At 39.8% G+C, this 15,116-nt stretch overlaps 1 protein-coding gene across 38 annotated transcripts in view; it reads left to right on the forward strand.

The window, feature by feature from the left end:
• The window catches only part of LOC102308332 (ankyrin-3), a 118,015-nt gene extending 105,432 nt beyond the window's left edge, over window positions 1–12,583 (forward strand). For 32 of the 38 annotated variants that reach the window (XM_042225542.1, XM_042225543.1, XM_042225517.1 and 29 more), the window contains 10 exons: window positions 161–235; window positions 605–736; window positions 1,149–1,292; window positions 5,477–6,908; window positions 7,014–7,176; window positions 7,480–7,557; window positions 7,906–7,989; window positions 8,103–8,216; window positions 9,106–9,197; window positions 10,845–12,583. In XM_042225542.1, the coding sequence (XP_042081476.1) occupies window positions 161–235; window positions 605–736; window positions 1,149–1,292; window positions 5,477–6,908; window positions 7,014–7,176; window positions 7,480–7,557; window positions 7,906–7,989; window positions 8,103–8,216; window positions 9,106–9,177 (2,294 nt within the window). In that variant the 3' untranslated portion in view covers window positions 9,178–9,197; window positions 10,845–12,583. Of the gene's footprint in view, window positions 1–160; window positions 236–604; window positions 737–1,148; window positions 1,293–5,476; window positions 6,909–7,013; window positions 7,177–7,479; window positions 7,558–7,905; window positions 7,990–8,102; window positions 8,217–9,105; window positions 9,198–10,844 lie in introns of those variants that run through there. The other 6 variants (XM_042225616.1, XM_014337448.2, XM_042225562.1 and 3 more) reach the window with 5 other exon arrangements.
• The last annotated feature ends 2,533 nt before the right edge of the window (window positions 12,584–15,116 follow it).

The following is a 15,116-nucleotide window of genomic DNA, read 5'->3' on the forward strand; positions in this document are numbered from 1 at the left end:
AGTAATCAAAATATTTGTATCACAGCTGTAACTAATGCTGATAATCATGACTAATAAGTGGCCAGGAAAGGAAAATTATACACATTTTTCTTTTATATTAGCGTGTAAGTGTAGAAAAGTGTTATTGGTATTAATGAATCAATGTCTTCTATCTTGCCAGGTCCCCAAAGTCCTTGTGAGCGAACGGACTTGCGCATGGCTATAGTTGCAGATCACTTGGGACTCAGTTGGACAGGTTATAACCACTGCTTTATTTATTTCTCAAGCCCCCGAGCCTTGTTATTTACTGCCACCTTCAGGCTGACTGTCACCCAGAGCCTCTGATACTATACGCTGTTATAATGTAGCGTTAAGATACCAAGTTTAAAAGCCTTAAAAAGGAGAGAAATTTTAAATAATTTTAAATAAAGTGATGGATCAGTTAATGCTAAAAACCTTTTTTTTTAAAAAAAACAACAGGTTTTTTTTAAATCATTTTTATTGTGTATTTGTATTTATGTTTCCACTGTACATAAAATGATGGACAATTTGTTTATGGATAGTGCAAAAGAAAAACACTGAAGTTTGAGTATTCATGTTAGACTTGGTTTTTGTGTCTGAACAGAGCTGGCTCGGGAGATGAACTTCACAGTGGATGAGATCAATCACATTAGACTAGAGAACCCGAACTCTCTGACAGCACAGAGCTTCATGCTTCTTAAGAAATGGGTCAGTCGGGAAGGGAAAAACGCCACAAGTAAGATTATTTTTATGTCTATACATCTTTCTTTTTACTTACTCTTGTTTTTGTTTCCATTCTTTTTCAGTCATTCTGCTGTTGATTTACTCCTGAAAGTTCTTTTCAATTTTTCAATTCAATTCACTTCAATTCAGTTTTTTTTATATAGCACCAAATCACAACAATAGTTGCCTCAGGGTACTTTATATTGTCTGGTAAAGTCATATATTGTCATTCCTTATTATCGCCCCTCACTGAGGTTTTCTGCTTTCTTTTTGTTATTCTTTTCTCTTTTCTTTTGAAAAATCATCCAGATGCTCTAAAATATATTTGCTTAAAAAATTGGTTTCGCTATGACTAATCCAAACGTCTGCATAATTACATTTGCTCAAATTCCTGTTTCACTGTTTTAATCTCTCTTCTTCCTCAGCGGATGCCTTAACTGCAGTGCTGACCAAAGTCAATCGGATGGATATTGTGACTTTGCTGGAGGGGCCAATATTTGACTATGGTAACATTTCAGGCACAAGATGTTTTGCCGATGATAACGCTGTTTTCCGGGATCAGGCTGATGGTAAAGTTTAGCTTTGTCTAGCTGACCTCTTACCTCTCCCTGCTACCTTCTTTTTCTTGTGGCAATGCATGGATCACATATGTATCATACTAGTGAAACCAAAATCACAAGTGGTGATTTACACTCGGATTTAGAATTTGTGTGAACAGCTGGGTCTTACCATTCCTCAAAGACGTTCCTTTTGATTCTACAATATATTTGACACTGAAATTTCTGCTTTACATTTCAATTTCATTTTAATATTTAGTTTAAATGAAAACTTTTTTATATAGCACTTTATTACTTGCACTGATTTTAATTGGCTTCTGTTAAATTAACTCTCATTAAAATTAGATTACGCTCAGGGTAAATACTCTGCAAATCACTGCTGTATCCAGTTGTCACAGAAGATTAATATACATTGTTAATTTCCACTTCAAGTGCATGCTGCATGTTAACTATTGCTTTGAATGTTTTTCAGTGTGTGACTTATACAGAAATAATATAACCCTATAGTTTGCTTTTCTCTGCTGACTTAGTTTAGCTCTCCTAGTTCTCCTCCAGTTCCTCAGAGCCTTCCTTGGATAGATGAGAGAATGTCTTCCTCTGTGAAACCAGACTGCCTCTTCCTCCTCCTTCTGTTCCTCCTACCTCCCATCAACTCCCACCAGCAGTATCCACTGCTGATAACAGCACATAACTGCTCTTAACAAATGTAGAGTCATGTGTTGGCAAAATCCTCATATGCCTGCTCCTTATCCACCCATATTATTCACTCGTTGTCCTGTTGTGCAAGCATGTTTCACTGGGTTTAATGTAGTTTTTGTTTCTTTTTATCTCTCTTATTTTGTATCTTACCTTATTCCTTTCCCATAGTTTGCATAATTATCCCCTTAACTTCCGGAGGCCCTGAAGCAGCTTTTATCCTGCAAACACCCAGTCCTTTCTTTCCAACACCAACCCCAACACCTCCACCCACTCCCCTTACACCTTCAGCAGCGCTTTACTGTCACCCCTTCCCTTCACGCCGCTCGCCAAGTTATGAGTCGTCCATTTTGCTCAAAGACTTGGCACCTTCAGCTCCATTTCAGCCGGCAGAGTTCGACGTTTTCACCTCTCCCCATGCATGTCCCATCCCTCAGTGTCCCAATACTGACCCTCGTCAATTCCCAGCCTTTCCTTTCTCTCCCCTTACTTCTTCCCCAATCCCTCTTATTACCTCACCTTTACCTTCTTCACCTGCTCCTCATTCACCATCACCCTTTCTTTCTTCTGCTATATCTGTCCCAACATCTCCCACATCTGCTCCAGCTTCCCCCAGACTCAGCATACCTACTCTGGACCTTTTGCAAGCACTATCAGTCACTTGTCAAACGGGTGATACCTTCAAACCTACAACAACTCTGCCCAACCTCACCCTTGCACCCTGCTCTATGTCTCCTAGCCAATCTCAACCTATCACCATACCTGTGTCAGCCATCCACTCTACAGCCCCAGGCACAGTCCCACCTTCTGTCACTGCCTCCTCAAGCAAAGAGTCCCTAGTGACCCAGCTGGCCTCCTCTTTCCGCCCAGTGTCCCCACTTTCCATGTCTACCCTCCCTCCCATCTCTCCTTCAGGATCACGTTGTCCTAGCCCAAGTCCTTCTTCCCCGCCTCTCCGCTCATTGTCTCCCTGTCCTGTTTGTCAGTGTACTTGTGCACCCTCAGTCAATCCACCTCCCACTCAAACCCGCATCGATCCTTCTAATATGGAAATATACCTTTAGCATTTGCTATCCTTTATCTTGTTCTCCTTCCACTCCATGCTTCTTCCTACTAAAAACTCTCATCTGTCGTCTATCCCATGTGAGCATGTAACAGACCACCTTGGTAAATATTAGCCACATCACACACTATAAGGCCTCATGTCAGTAATAGTTCCCACTTTTAATATCTTACCTCACTGACAAAATCTTTAAAATAAGAGCAACTTCGACCAGCATTTGTGATTACTACTTATAAAATACTTCTTTATATATAGTAGGTTTAATATTAACCTAATCAGCCATAACATCAAAACCACCTGACCAATATTGTGGAGGTCCCAGTATTACAATCAGACAGCTCTAAACCATCAGGAGATCAACATGAAGCCTGTATTAGTGTCTTGTTCTGTCCAGATTGGACTTTTTCCAGGGCATCTCACTGATGTAGTTTTGTTAATTTTGAAGTTCATATCAACCTTTAGATTAATATTTTCCAGTAGAATATTGACTTCACCTCTCACAATACTTTTAATGTTGTGGCTGATCTGGTACAGTTAAATGTATGCATTCATTTTATTTTATTTATCTAGTATCCAGCCATCCTACCATCTTCCATCTTATACAAACACGCACACTGGATATTACAAATATGACATCTCTCATTTAATGGTTTCTCATTATTTTTGCTAGTTCCTACATTGTAGATACATACTGAAGACAAATATATGAAGCAATATATATGAAATTGTGTAGCAAAGAAGAAATTGATAATTAAGCCTAAATATGTCTTATATTTTAGATTCCTCAAAGTAGCCCCCCTTTGCTTTGTTGACAGCGCTGCAAACCCTTGGCCTTCTCTCAGTGAGCTTCATGATGTAGTCACCTGAAATAGTTTTCACTTCACAGGTCTGCCTTGTTAGGTTTCATTTGTGGGATTTCTTATCTTCTTAATGGGTTTGGGAACATCAGTTTTGTTATGCAGAAGTCAGGTTGGTACACCTGACAGCCCTATTTGACACCTGTTAGAATTCATATTATGGAAAGACCCAATTAGCTAAGTAAAGAGAAGCAACAGTTCATCATTACTTTAAGAACTAAAGGTCAGGCAGTTTGAAAAATTGCTAAAACGTATCTGTCCCCAAGTCCAGTTGCAAAAACCATCAAGTGCTACGACAAAAGTGGCTCACATGAGGACTGCCCCAGGTAAGGAAGACCAAGAGTCACCTCTGCTGCTGAGGATAAATTCATCCATGTCACCAACCTCAGAAATTGGAAGTTAACAGCACCTGAGATTGGAGCTCAGATATATAGCACACAGAGTTCCAGTAGCAGACACATCTGTACCGTACATCAGCTGTTCAGAGGAGACTTCGTGAATCAGGCCTTTATGGTCAAATAGCTGCTAAGAAACCACTACTAAGGAAAAGCAACAAGCAGAAGAGATTTGTTTGGGCCAAGAAACACAAGGAATGGACATTAGACCAGTGGAAATCTGTGCTTTGGTCTGATGAGTCCAGATTTGAAATCTTTGGTTCTATGTGCCGTGTCTTGGTGCGGCACAGAAAAGGTGAACGGATGGTCTCTGCATGCATGGTTCCAACCGTGAAGCATGGAGAAGGAGGTGTAATGGTGTGGGGGTGCTTTGCTGGTGGCATTGTTGGAGACCTATTCAAAATTGAAGGCACACTGAACCAGCATGGCTACCACAGCATCCTTCAGCAAGATGCCATCCCATCCGGTTTGCGTTTAGTTGGACCATCATTTATTTTTCAACAGGACAATGATCCCAAACACACCTTCAGGCTGTTTAAAGGCTATTTGACCAAGAAGGAGAGTGATGGAGCACTGCAACAGATGGCCTGGCCTCTACAGTCACTTGACCTAAACTCAGTCGAGATGGTTTGGGATGAAATGGACTGATGATCTCTGGGAACTCCTTCAAGACTGTTTGAAAACCATTTCAGGTGACTACCTCATGAAGCTCATCGAGAGAATCCCAAGAGCGTGCAAAGCAGTAATCTGTGCAAAGGGTGGCTATTTTGAAGAATCTAAAATATAAAACATGTTTTGAGTTATTTCACACTTTTTTTGTTTACTGCATAAGTCCATGTGTGTTCATTCATAGTGTTGATGCCTTCAGTGAGAATCTATAATTTAAAAAGTCATGAAAATAAAAAAACACAAACCTTCTGACAATTTTTAAATTGTTAGAAGGTTCAATAAATGCTCCATTAAAAAAAAATTCTGGCAATTAGTTCATGCTTCAGGCTTTAAAGGGTTAAATGTATCCTTATATAATCATCCTAGGTAACGGTTGTCTGGATACATGCTTTACATTTCATTCTCTGTGCTATTGTCCATGTCATGTGGTGTTATGGTGTGTTTTCGGGTGTTAAATTGTTTGTGTTATGCTTTGGTGTGTGTATGTCTGTACATTTTTCATCCTGTCACCTACAGATTATCAGAGCATTCTAGTGGAGCTGCAGTCCCCCGCCACACTGCACTCTGATCCCTACTTCCTGGAGTCTGACCTCCCCGTCACTCCCAATCCTTCCCTTGCACACCACCAACAACAGCACCATTACCCAGAACCAGACACACCTTTGCTTGCTGACACCCAGCCTCAGCCCTTGCCTTGGAGTCCAGAGTTAGAGCCCAGTAACAGAGAGCCAGAAAGCCCCCCTAGGAGCCCCCCTAGACCCTGTGAGCTCACCCTATCTGTCCCAGTATTTGAACTTCCTGATCCTATTCCCTATAAGCCCAGAAAGCCCCACATTGCCCTGAATGATCAGCTGCTATTGAGCGAGGAGGAGGACCGATCTTTTCAAGAAATGGAGCCGATCCACAGGCCCAGGTCACGGTCCTTTCCCACGATGTGTGAATTAGATGTTGATATGGCATACTCCACATCTTCCCCTTCATTATCATCAATTTCATCGATAACCCCTTCATCACCAGAGAGAGCACAAATTGGAGATGGAAGAGTGCAGCTGGATCCCTTTAATGGGGTAAAACAGGATGTTTGTTTGAAAAGAGGTGAAAAGGAAGTGACAGAAGAATTAGGGAACGTTGTTGAAGTGGCTGCAGCAGAGTTGGAAGAGGGAAGTGCATTAGTGGAAAAGTGGGTAGAGCGAGACTTAATTGAAAATGTGGAAAGAAAATGTGAGATGATAACAAAAGATAGGTCTAAACTAACAGAGGAAAATTTGGTGGAACAGAAAGAGGGGTTTGAAGAGGAAGAGAAAGATTTAGTGAGTAACCAGCAGGACAATATTCATGACGGGAATGAGGGGACAGCCTATGTTATGGAAGTGGTGAGAGATGTACAGCTGTTAAACGAGCAGTATGACCTGCCAGGAAATGGGCATGAAATGGAAAAAGCTTGTGCCACATTTGAAGCAGATAGCAGAAAAGTTGATGGAGACGCTGAGAAAGTTTTCTGTAAGGGTGATAGAATAGATGATACACATGAAGATATGCAGTTTAAGGATTCGACGTTGTGTGGCAGTGAAAAGGATATTTGCAGTACATCACAACAGGACGTCGAGGACCAGACTGTAGTCCGCCTCTCCCCTCAGGCCTGGGATGAGGCACTTGAGGAACTTCAGCTCAATGAAGAAGATGAGGAGGAGGAGGAGGATAAAGAGATCAAAGAAGAAGCATTAGGGTCTTTGTTGGAGGAGGTGAAGAACAAAGGTGGCTCAGAGGAAAAGGAGGAGAACGAAGAGATGACCAAGTCCAGGATTCAGGAGCTTTGTGATCACATTGAACATGCAGAACAAGACCTTTGTTCACTTTCAGGTTGGCACAGCGATTCATCCAGTGTCAATGTGGAACCACCAACGCCAGGACGCAGTGTCAGCTCAGACTTGCTCGACAGACGAGAAAGGTAAAATCTTTTTTTTTTTTAAAGTACAATGCTCAAATAAAATCACAAAATAACAATCTCTCAGACCACTTATTTGGTGTGTTGTTTTGTTTGTTTTTCCAACAGCCAAGAGAACTCTAGTGACTCCATCACCTCCTCATCTAGAGGAGAATCAGGGAGGTCCCGACAGAACGGCGACAACTCAAAGCACTCACCTCAGGACGGCTCATCTGAATCATCAAATGGCAGAAAAGAGGAGGGAACACTAATGTCAGAGAAAAAAGTCCAGGTAATACTAAAGACTGTTGTACCTGTAACAATGAGGGATGAAATCTTTGTTTATTTTCTGTACTAAAGTCCTATACTGCCTTCTATTTCTACAGGAGAAATACATAGCACATCTTACGCTAAAGAAAACTAAACTTCTCTATTATTCTAAAGTTGTCTTTCCTGATTCAGCCAACTATGGAGTTGAGGTGCATAAAGGGCAACAACAAAAATGTTTCAACCTGTAACTGTCCTACACATGTGCTTCTTTTTTCCACTTGACTCCCTCTGTTGTGTAACGTTTGTATAAAACCTCCCTCCACAGCGAGTTAGTGTAGATTCCGGTTCAGAGGAAGAACAGACAGTAACCACCAGAATCTTCAGACGCCGTCTAATTTTAAAGGTACACTGAAAGCCTGAAGCAGGTGCTGAGCTGGGTCGTGGTTTGGTTTGGTTTAGACTGGTCAGTCTGCTGTGATACGTAATAGTCTTGCTTGGTATAATGGTGGTTTATTCTATTTGTGTGTATGTGTGTGTCTAGATATGACTGTGCATATGTTTGTTTACAAGCTCTACTGACCCTGTCACAGTTCATAAATGAAAACTAATCCATCCTCTTTCTGTCAGGGTTATTATTCTCACTGGTGTTTTGTTTCAGTGTGGTGATGGTGATGGATTATTTTTAATCGTGTGTAAAGTGCTCAGGAAGTTGGCAAGCTTTTATTCACGTGCTAACCACAAATACCTACAGGGAGAAGAAGCAAAGAATATCCCAGGTGAGACCATGACAGAGGAACACTATATGGACCAAGATGGTAACCTCATCAGTAGAAAAGTAATGTGTACTTTAATTCCCATTTCCTATCCAGCTCTGAAATAATACCCATCATAGGGATGGTGTTTTTATACAATCAGGCACCATCAGATCTTTTCTTCTGCCTTGAGCAGGTCATAAGGAAGGTTATTCGCCGGGTGTCTACTCCCACACCAGAAAACCAAGGAGGTGACAGGTGGCACAAAGACCTTCACCACAGTCCCATTCTGCAAGAAGATGCATCAGAGGTCGCATGAAGATCCAATTAATCTACCATCTAGATGGGATTCCTTTGATATGCTGTTATTCTCCTGTCACAAGACATCAGTCTAAGAACTACTTGGGTGGGAGGTTAACAGCAAATACAATTTTTAGGCTTAAAGCTGCATATGACAGTGAATCACAGTGGGTCTGAAACAAAAGAAAATAACATTATAACTCATCTAAATAAGAAATTTGCAGTCACGGGCCACAATTCTGAGTCTCACTTTGAAAATTAAAGGCTCTTCTGAACCTTAAAGATTATTTAAGAAAGTAACACGTGGTAAAAGGTGCAGCTTTAAGTCAAAGAGGGAGGGAGTCAATTAGATTTAATCATCTTTTCCTCCAGTGAATTCAGTGAAGTTAATTCCTGTTAACACTGGATTAACTGGTTTGAGATGACTATTATCTCCATAGTGGGCAAATATATACAAATATCATATGAACTGCAACCTTGCATGTTGTGTTTTAACAGTGTGTGGTGTCTGTTTTGTTTGCATAACAAAGAAGATGCTGACTGCAGTTCTCCTGACTGTGTGGTGCTAATGGTCTTTTATAATGGTCTTTTAAAGCATTTAGCCAATTAGTCAAGAGTATGACTAATGAGTGCTAAGGAAACTCAATCAGCTCCTTTTGTTTCCAGCTCTGTCCATAATGGCATAATTATTCTTTTTCCAGGTGTCTACTTGGTGTGTGGTTTAAGTCCTAATTATAACTCTTGCAATGATGCTATTACTAACATTTGAGTTTTGCTTCTTCTTTCTCTTATTTTGATGTTTCAGGTGTGTTTTTGGTTGCAGTGGGGTTTTTTGTGTCTTTTTCTATGAGAAGATAAGAATACCATGTCTTATGTATACTTCTATGTGTGTTTTCCAGCATGGAGAGGGGTCAAGGAATAGCAGGCGGAAAGATGATAGAAGATCAGGGGATAAAAAGCACCACTCATAGGGATGGTTACTCTCTTCCAGGTACCGTAGTTTACTTTTTCACCTTAACACAGTCATCATAGTCCCCAGGCTTTAACTACTGTACATGTTGTACATATCCGTTGTTGTTCACTGACTTCCCACTAACTGAAGTCAGGTGCATTCAATAGCACCTAGTACCACCTAATGCCTTCACTTTTGTATTAGTGTATTCTGTGTTTTTATTTCTAGGCTTTACAGATTTTAAACTTTGAACAGAGCAAACTATCATTTTAGGCACCAAAAGTAACCTACCTGTCAATTAACCTATACCTTTTATTTATTAAGAAATGTAGTACAAAGTAATCAGTCGTGTTCAGTGTAACCACGTTTTACTATTAAGCTAGTAAATAGCAGATTTTGTTTGTTTCTTTTTTTAATAGTTATATATAAAGATGTCTTGTCGAGAGATACAGTCCTGTGAAAAACAAAGTACACCTGTACTGCTTTTGAAAGAAGGAAGAAGGTAAATAGCAGCCAGTTGCTGCTAATCAAATGCAGTTGATCAACTGATCATAAGTAAGTTGGATGTGGCATTAAGAGAAAGCCTGTCTTGTCTAAACAGAACAGGACACCACAGTTTAGGTTGTTGCATCTGAAGAAACCAGAAAGACTTAATGTGCAATGTCCTTTGGACAGTCAAGACCAAAGTGGAGATGTTTGGTTGTATTGCACAGACCCATATTTGGCAAAAATCAAAAGCAGCACATCAGTACTAACACTTGATACCAGCTGTCAAAGCGGAAGGGGGGTGATTTGGATTTGTTTTGCAGGCACAGGACCTGGGCACCTTACAGTCATTGGGTTGACCATGATCTCTGTATACCAGAGTCTCTGTATACCCTAGAGTCAAAAGCTTGGCTCAAATCATGCAAAAGGAGAATGATCCTGAAGAAAACTAGCAATTTTTTTTTTTACATACTCTCAATAAATACTATACTTTACATACTCTACAGCATCACATTTGGGAACCTCTGAAGCTGCTCAAACGTTTGCACAGTGCTGCACATGAGATGCCTGTATCCACAGTATTAAAGTAAATGAAATCATCAATTTAGTCAGATAGTTCAAACTCAACGCAAAGAAGAAACTGGCATGAGCTTGGTTATCCCCTGGCAGATTTTCTGTCCTCTGCGTTCCCTCAGTGTGAATGAATAGAAAACATTTACAAAGGGAACAGGGTTGAGGGTCACTACACACCTCAGCATTATATTGCCCCGCTAAAACCCTCCACGCCTTTTCTTTGTCCACTAAATCCCCAACTCACAACAGCTTTGTCCCATCCAAAAAGAGTTTGTTATCCCACTGGCCAGACTGTTAATCCCTACTGCTGCTCACCCGTATGTTTGCGGTGAATCATTCCATCTGCGCAGAAATGGGATGGCACTGCCATAAAATCTGCCAAAGAGTTTCTATGGTAACAGAGGTCACCATAACAACCCACGTACCATCAGGTCTTGTTAATGTGTTGTCATTTTGTCATACAAAGGAATGAAACACTTAAGAAAAACATGGTACACGTTACACCCTTTGAATTCAGTTTAATACTCAATATTAGGCAATGCACTGTCAGTTGTAATGTATTGTATGAGCTTCAAGAGGGTGACAGTAAATGTGCTGCAATATGCAACGTACTGTTTTGTCTTCCAGATACAGAGGAACCAAGTTCAACGTTTCCTGGGAACAAGTGTTCAGAGGGCTAAGACTTCAGGTTCGAGGACTTAAAGCAAGGTCCAGTGTGCCACTATCTGCTCTAAATAAATGGCTTTCACATGAAAGGAGTCAACCCTTCTGACTTGCGCATGAGCATGAAAAACTCACTCCCTGTCAATTAAAGGACCAAGAAGTTCTCACTTTCTGACTGTGGTGGACCAGTGGACATTGATCCTGCTTCCTGTTTTGTGTGAAACAATACGTGCCATCGGTCCACTGGTGTTGTGAGAGCTTTTTGGAGGAGCGTCGTTTGTTGCGAAAAACGACAGAGACTCCATTACTGACAACCACACAGGTGCAACTGTGACCAAAGATGGCACAAGAGCTCAATGCACATGGTGGGTGAAAAGAATGAGGTAGACACAATAACACACACAAGAAAAATCGAATGGACACTTCTAATCCAACTTCAACACTCGCCTTATAGTTTTTTCTTGAACCCATTGTTGTCAGGATGTAAATTGTTTGGGGGTTTTTTTCCTTCCTTTTTAAAACTTAAACACAACTAACACAAAAGCTTTTTTTCCTGTATATAAAATTATAATGTGTATAATTCTTTTAAATCGAATGGACAAGTTGCTGGTTGCGAACGCACTGAGGAGAGTGACCTTTTCAAGTGCTTTCAAAATTTACTGAAACGATTTCACTTTTAAAGATTTGAGTGTAACTTCACGGGTTCTTGTATAATTAATTACTAGAACAGGTATAATGTTTGTACATGAAAAAGCTGGTTTGATTTTAACAGAAGAAATTTCCAGAAAAAAAATCTAATTTCTGTAATTCCCAAAGTGGGAATGGATCTAATCCTGCAAAAAAAAGGAGCTTTTCAGAGTACTCATATTTTCATGCATGCTGTTCACATTATTTTAATTACAATTTTTACAGGTTTGCAAAACACTGTATTCAAATGAATCCCTTTATCACTATACACATATAGCCCTGACGTTTGTCACCGATTTTATATTTCAAATTGAAAAAGGATACCATTAAAGCTTTTATCATGTTGGGGTGAGGATGAAAAAAAATCTCTAGCTTCTTGAGGATGTGATGTCTTGTCTGTCTGTGTAAAACTGGAGGGCAGCTTCTGCTACAGGAACGAAGTAATCAGAATGTAAATGCTAGTAGGCTGGCTCGCTGTAAAATTATACTTGTATTGTGCATATTGGCTATAAGGTTTAGGAGTCTCTGTACACTGTAAGACTGTTTGTAAACATTTAGCAGTGTTTCAGTTTGGTTTTCTAATGGCTGCTGTGGTATTAAAGGAAAACTGGGGCATTTCACTTTGGATTCTTTGGTGAAGTATTTCCTTAATTTAAAACCTACTCACATTAAGGACACATAAAGACATTGTTTGATTGTAGCTCCAAATAGCATATTGTATGACAAAACACTGGATGGTCAGAACCAGTTATTTAAGCATTAAATAAATTGTGTTTTAACTCTGAAACTGTGTGATCTCTTTAGGCTTGAGAGTCTGTATATGCAGTGTCGAATAGAATTGTTTTCACTAGCTCACTGACAAAGTTTTATTTTACACACTTTACATGACATTAGGAATTTATGTATCAGTTTTCATTAGATGCCCATGTAGTTAAAGTGTGGTGTTCTACTGCTGCGATGGCTCAGTATGCTGATGTCTATGCTGTGGACATGAAAACTATGTAACTTTTTTTTTTTCAGTTTTTTTGGGTGGGAGTATTAAAGGAAGTCAGATAGGGTGCTGTACCACATCCCCTTGTACTACTATGTCAATCAGGGGGTAGAGGATACTTTGATATGGTTGAAGTATCAATTTTGTTAATTTTCTTTGATATGTGTTTTCACCTGAGCAGATTTTTTGATGTACAATTCTTACTAACAGAGTGAAGCCATTGAAATATAACTATTCTAGCACTTTGGTTATTCAAGGTCTTTTAGAGGCTATAACAGCAATGATGCCATCACAAATGTTTCAAACGTCTTTAAAAAAAAATCAACCTAAAAACTCCAAAAAAAAAATACAATAAAATGCAGTGATTTTGCAGTACAGTTGTTTCTCTTCTTATCTTTGTGTCCTTGAATGTTTTTTCTTTAATTATTATTATTATGTAAGTTGCACAATGGCAGTGATCAGTAGTGATGTCGTGGGAGTTACTGCCAAAATTATGTGTTTCTCCTCACCTAAGTGTCCTTGAGCGCCAGGCAGCAACACTTTCTCCTTCCAGCTGATGGAAAAAATGTAAACTATACCGTAGACATTTCATAGCACCATCTCTCATGCCTTAGCCTTATGATTTTTTTAACATAATAAAGCTCAAGTTCAATATTGGATGCCAAAGATGGTAAGATAATGCAGTAGCAATAACATTAACACATGTTAGTTCCTACATTAAAACACAATAAAGGTAAAATGAGTAACACTGATGACTTTCTTACAGTGCAATTCATATGGATCTTACTTTGTAACAATATTTAGTTTGATGTACCACTCGTCTAAATGCTGTTGAAGACCGGGCACATCCCAGTCCCTGAAGATAATGGCCACAGCAAAAAACCTGCAAGCCCAGGGTCTTTGTCAGTACCCTGTTTGGACAGACCTGTTTTGGCATGTGAGGAAACCACACATTTGTAGGCAGATGGTTTTAATGTTGTTGCTAAAAGACATAAATGCCAGTGAGTTTGTCCAGTAAGCATGATCATCTTTAATACGTGGTGGAACACAAAAGAAAAACACTGTGCCGCCTACTGATTCATTAGTGTTTAAAGCAGTTCTTCCCACATCATCCTGTGACCATGACTACAGTTGCAAGATTATCCCAAGAAAACGCACAACCTGCTACACCTACTTTATGCTTCTTTGATTTAAAGATGAGCATTGTTTAAAATAATCCACAGATTACATTAGACACCACTGCTGTGGAGCAAGCTGAAAAATCAACCCCCCTCTTTGTAATGAAATGTGACACAGAACCTGGAGCTTCCATGTATCTGGGATGAGATTCGCCTTTTTTTGGGGGGGGGGGGGCTTTATAAAAACCTGTTTGGGTACAATTAGGTCTCTCGTCCACTGCATACTGGCTAATTCTTCTCTGGATCTTCAGCGATGGATCCACAATGGAGGATTTCCATTGCAGAATATAGCAAATTCTCTCATTGGAAAAAATGACCTTCACCTTACATTTAAATTTTTACATTTTTGTTCACTATCTGAGTTGACTAACTCTCACCATGGACTTATTGTGTGAGGGCATTTTGGCTGGTGGGAGGACGTGGGTCTCCGCTTTGCTGTGTGTATCTGTAGAATGGACATAACAGGTTCGTTTTAGTTTGTAGTGTTGGCTTGGCAATTTTCCCTTAAAAAAAACATGAGCAACACTGACAATGTAAGGCATGATTGGTCTGTATGGACCATTTTCTGAAAGCCTGAACATAAAAAGATGTATACGGTGCTGTGAAAAAATCTTTGCCCCATTCCTGAATTCTTATCTTTTTGCACAATCCTCACACTTAAGTGTTTCAGAAAATCAAACAGATTTTAATGTTAAAAAGATAACCTGAGTGAACACAAAGTGCAGTTATTAAACGATGATTTCATTTATTAAGGAGCTACAGAAACTCAAAGACGCAGGCGAAACAAAGTCATTGCCATCTATCAGTCTGGAAATGTTCACAATGCCATTTCTAAGGTTTGGGACTCCATTGAACCACAGTGAGAGCTGACATCCACAGATAGAGAAAACTTGGGACAGTAGTGCATCTTCCCAGGAATTGGGCAAATTACCAGAATTTGCTGAATCGATGACTCAACCATGTCATCATAAAAGAACCAGAACAACACCTAAGGAACTTCTGGAAGGTCTTATCTCATTACAACTCTGCCAGAAAATCCAGAAGGAGAATGTCTGGCCATCAGTCCATGCACTTGCACATGGACTTGGGTTATACAGAAGAACAATGATCCAAAATACACCAGCAAGTCCACCTCTTAATGGCTCCAAAAAACACAATGAGAGTTTTGGAGCAGCCTAGTCAAAATCTGGAATTAAATCTGATCGAGATACTTCGGCACTACTCTGGTTATCTTTGTCTAATATTAAAGCATATTTGATGATCTGAAACATGTAAGAGTGAAAAATATACAAAAAGAAAGAAATCCAGAAGGCCGGGAAATATTATTTCACAGTATTGTATAAAATGAGCATAATGTCATATTGTCAACACAACAGCTGA

This window comes from Haplochromis burtoni, unplaced genomic scaffold (genome assembly GCF_018398535.1).
Source record: "Haplochromis burtoni strain Fernald_Lab_line unplaced genomic scaffold, NCSU_Asbu1 Contig_7, whole genome shotgun sequence".
Lineage (NCBI taxonomy): Eukaryota > Metazoa > Chordata > Actinopteri > Cichliformes > Cichlidae > Haplochromis > Haplochromis burtoni.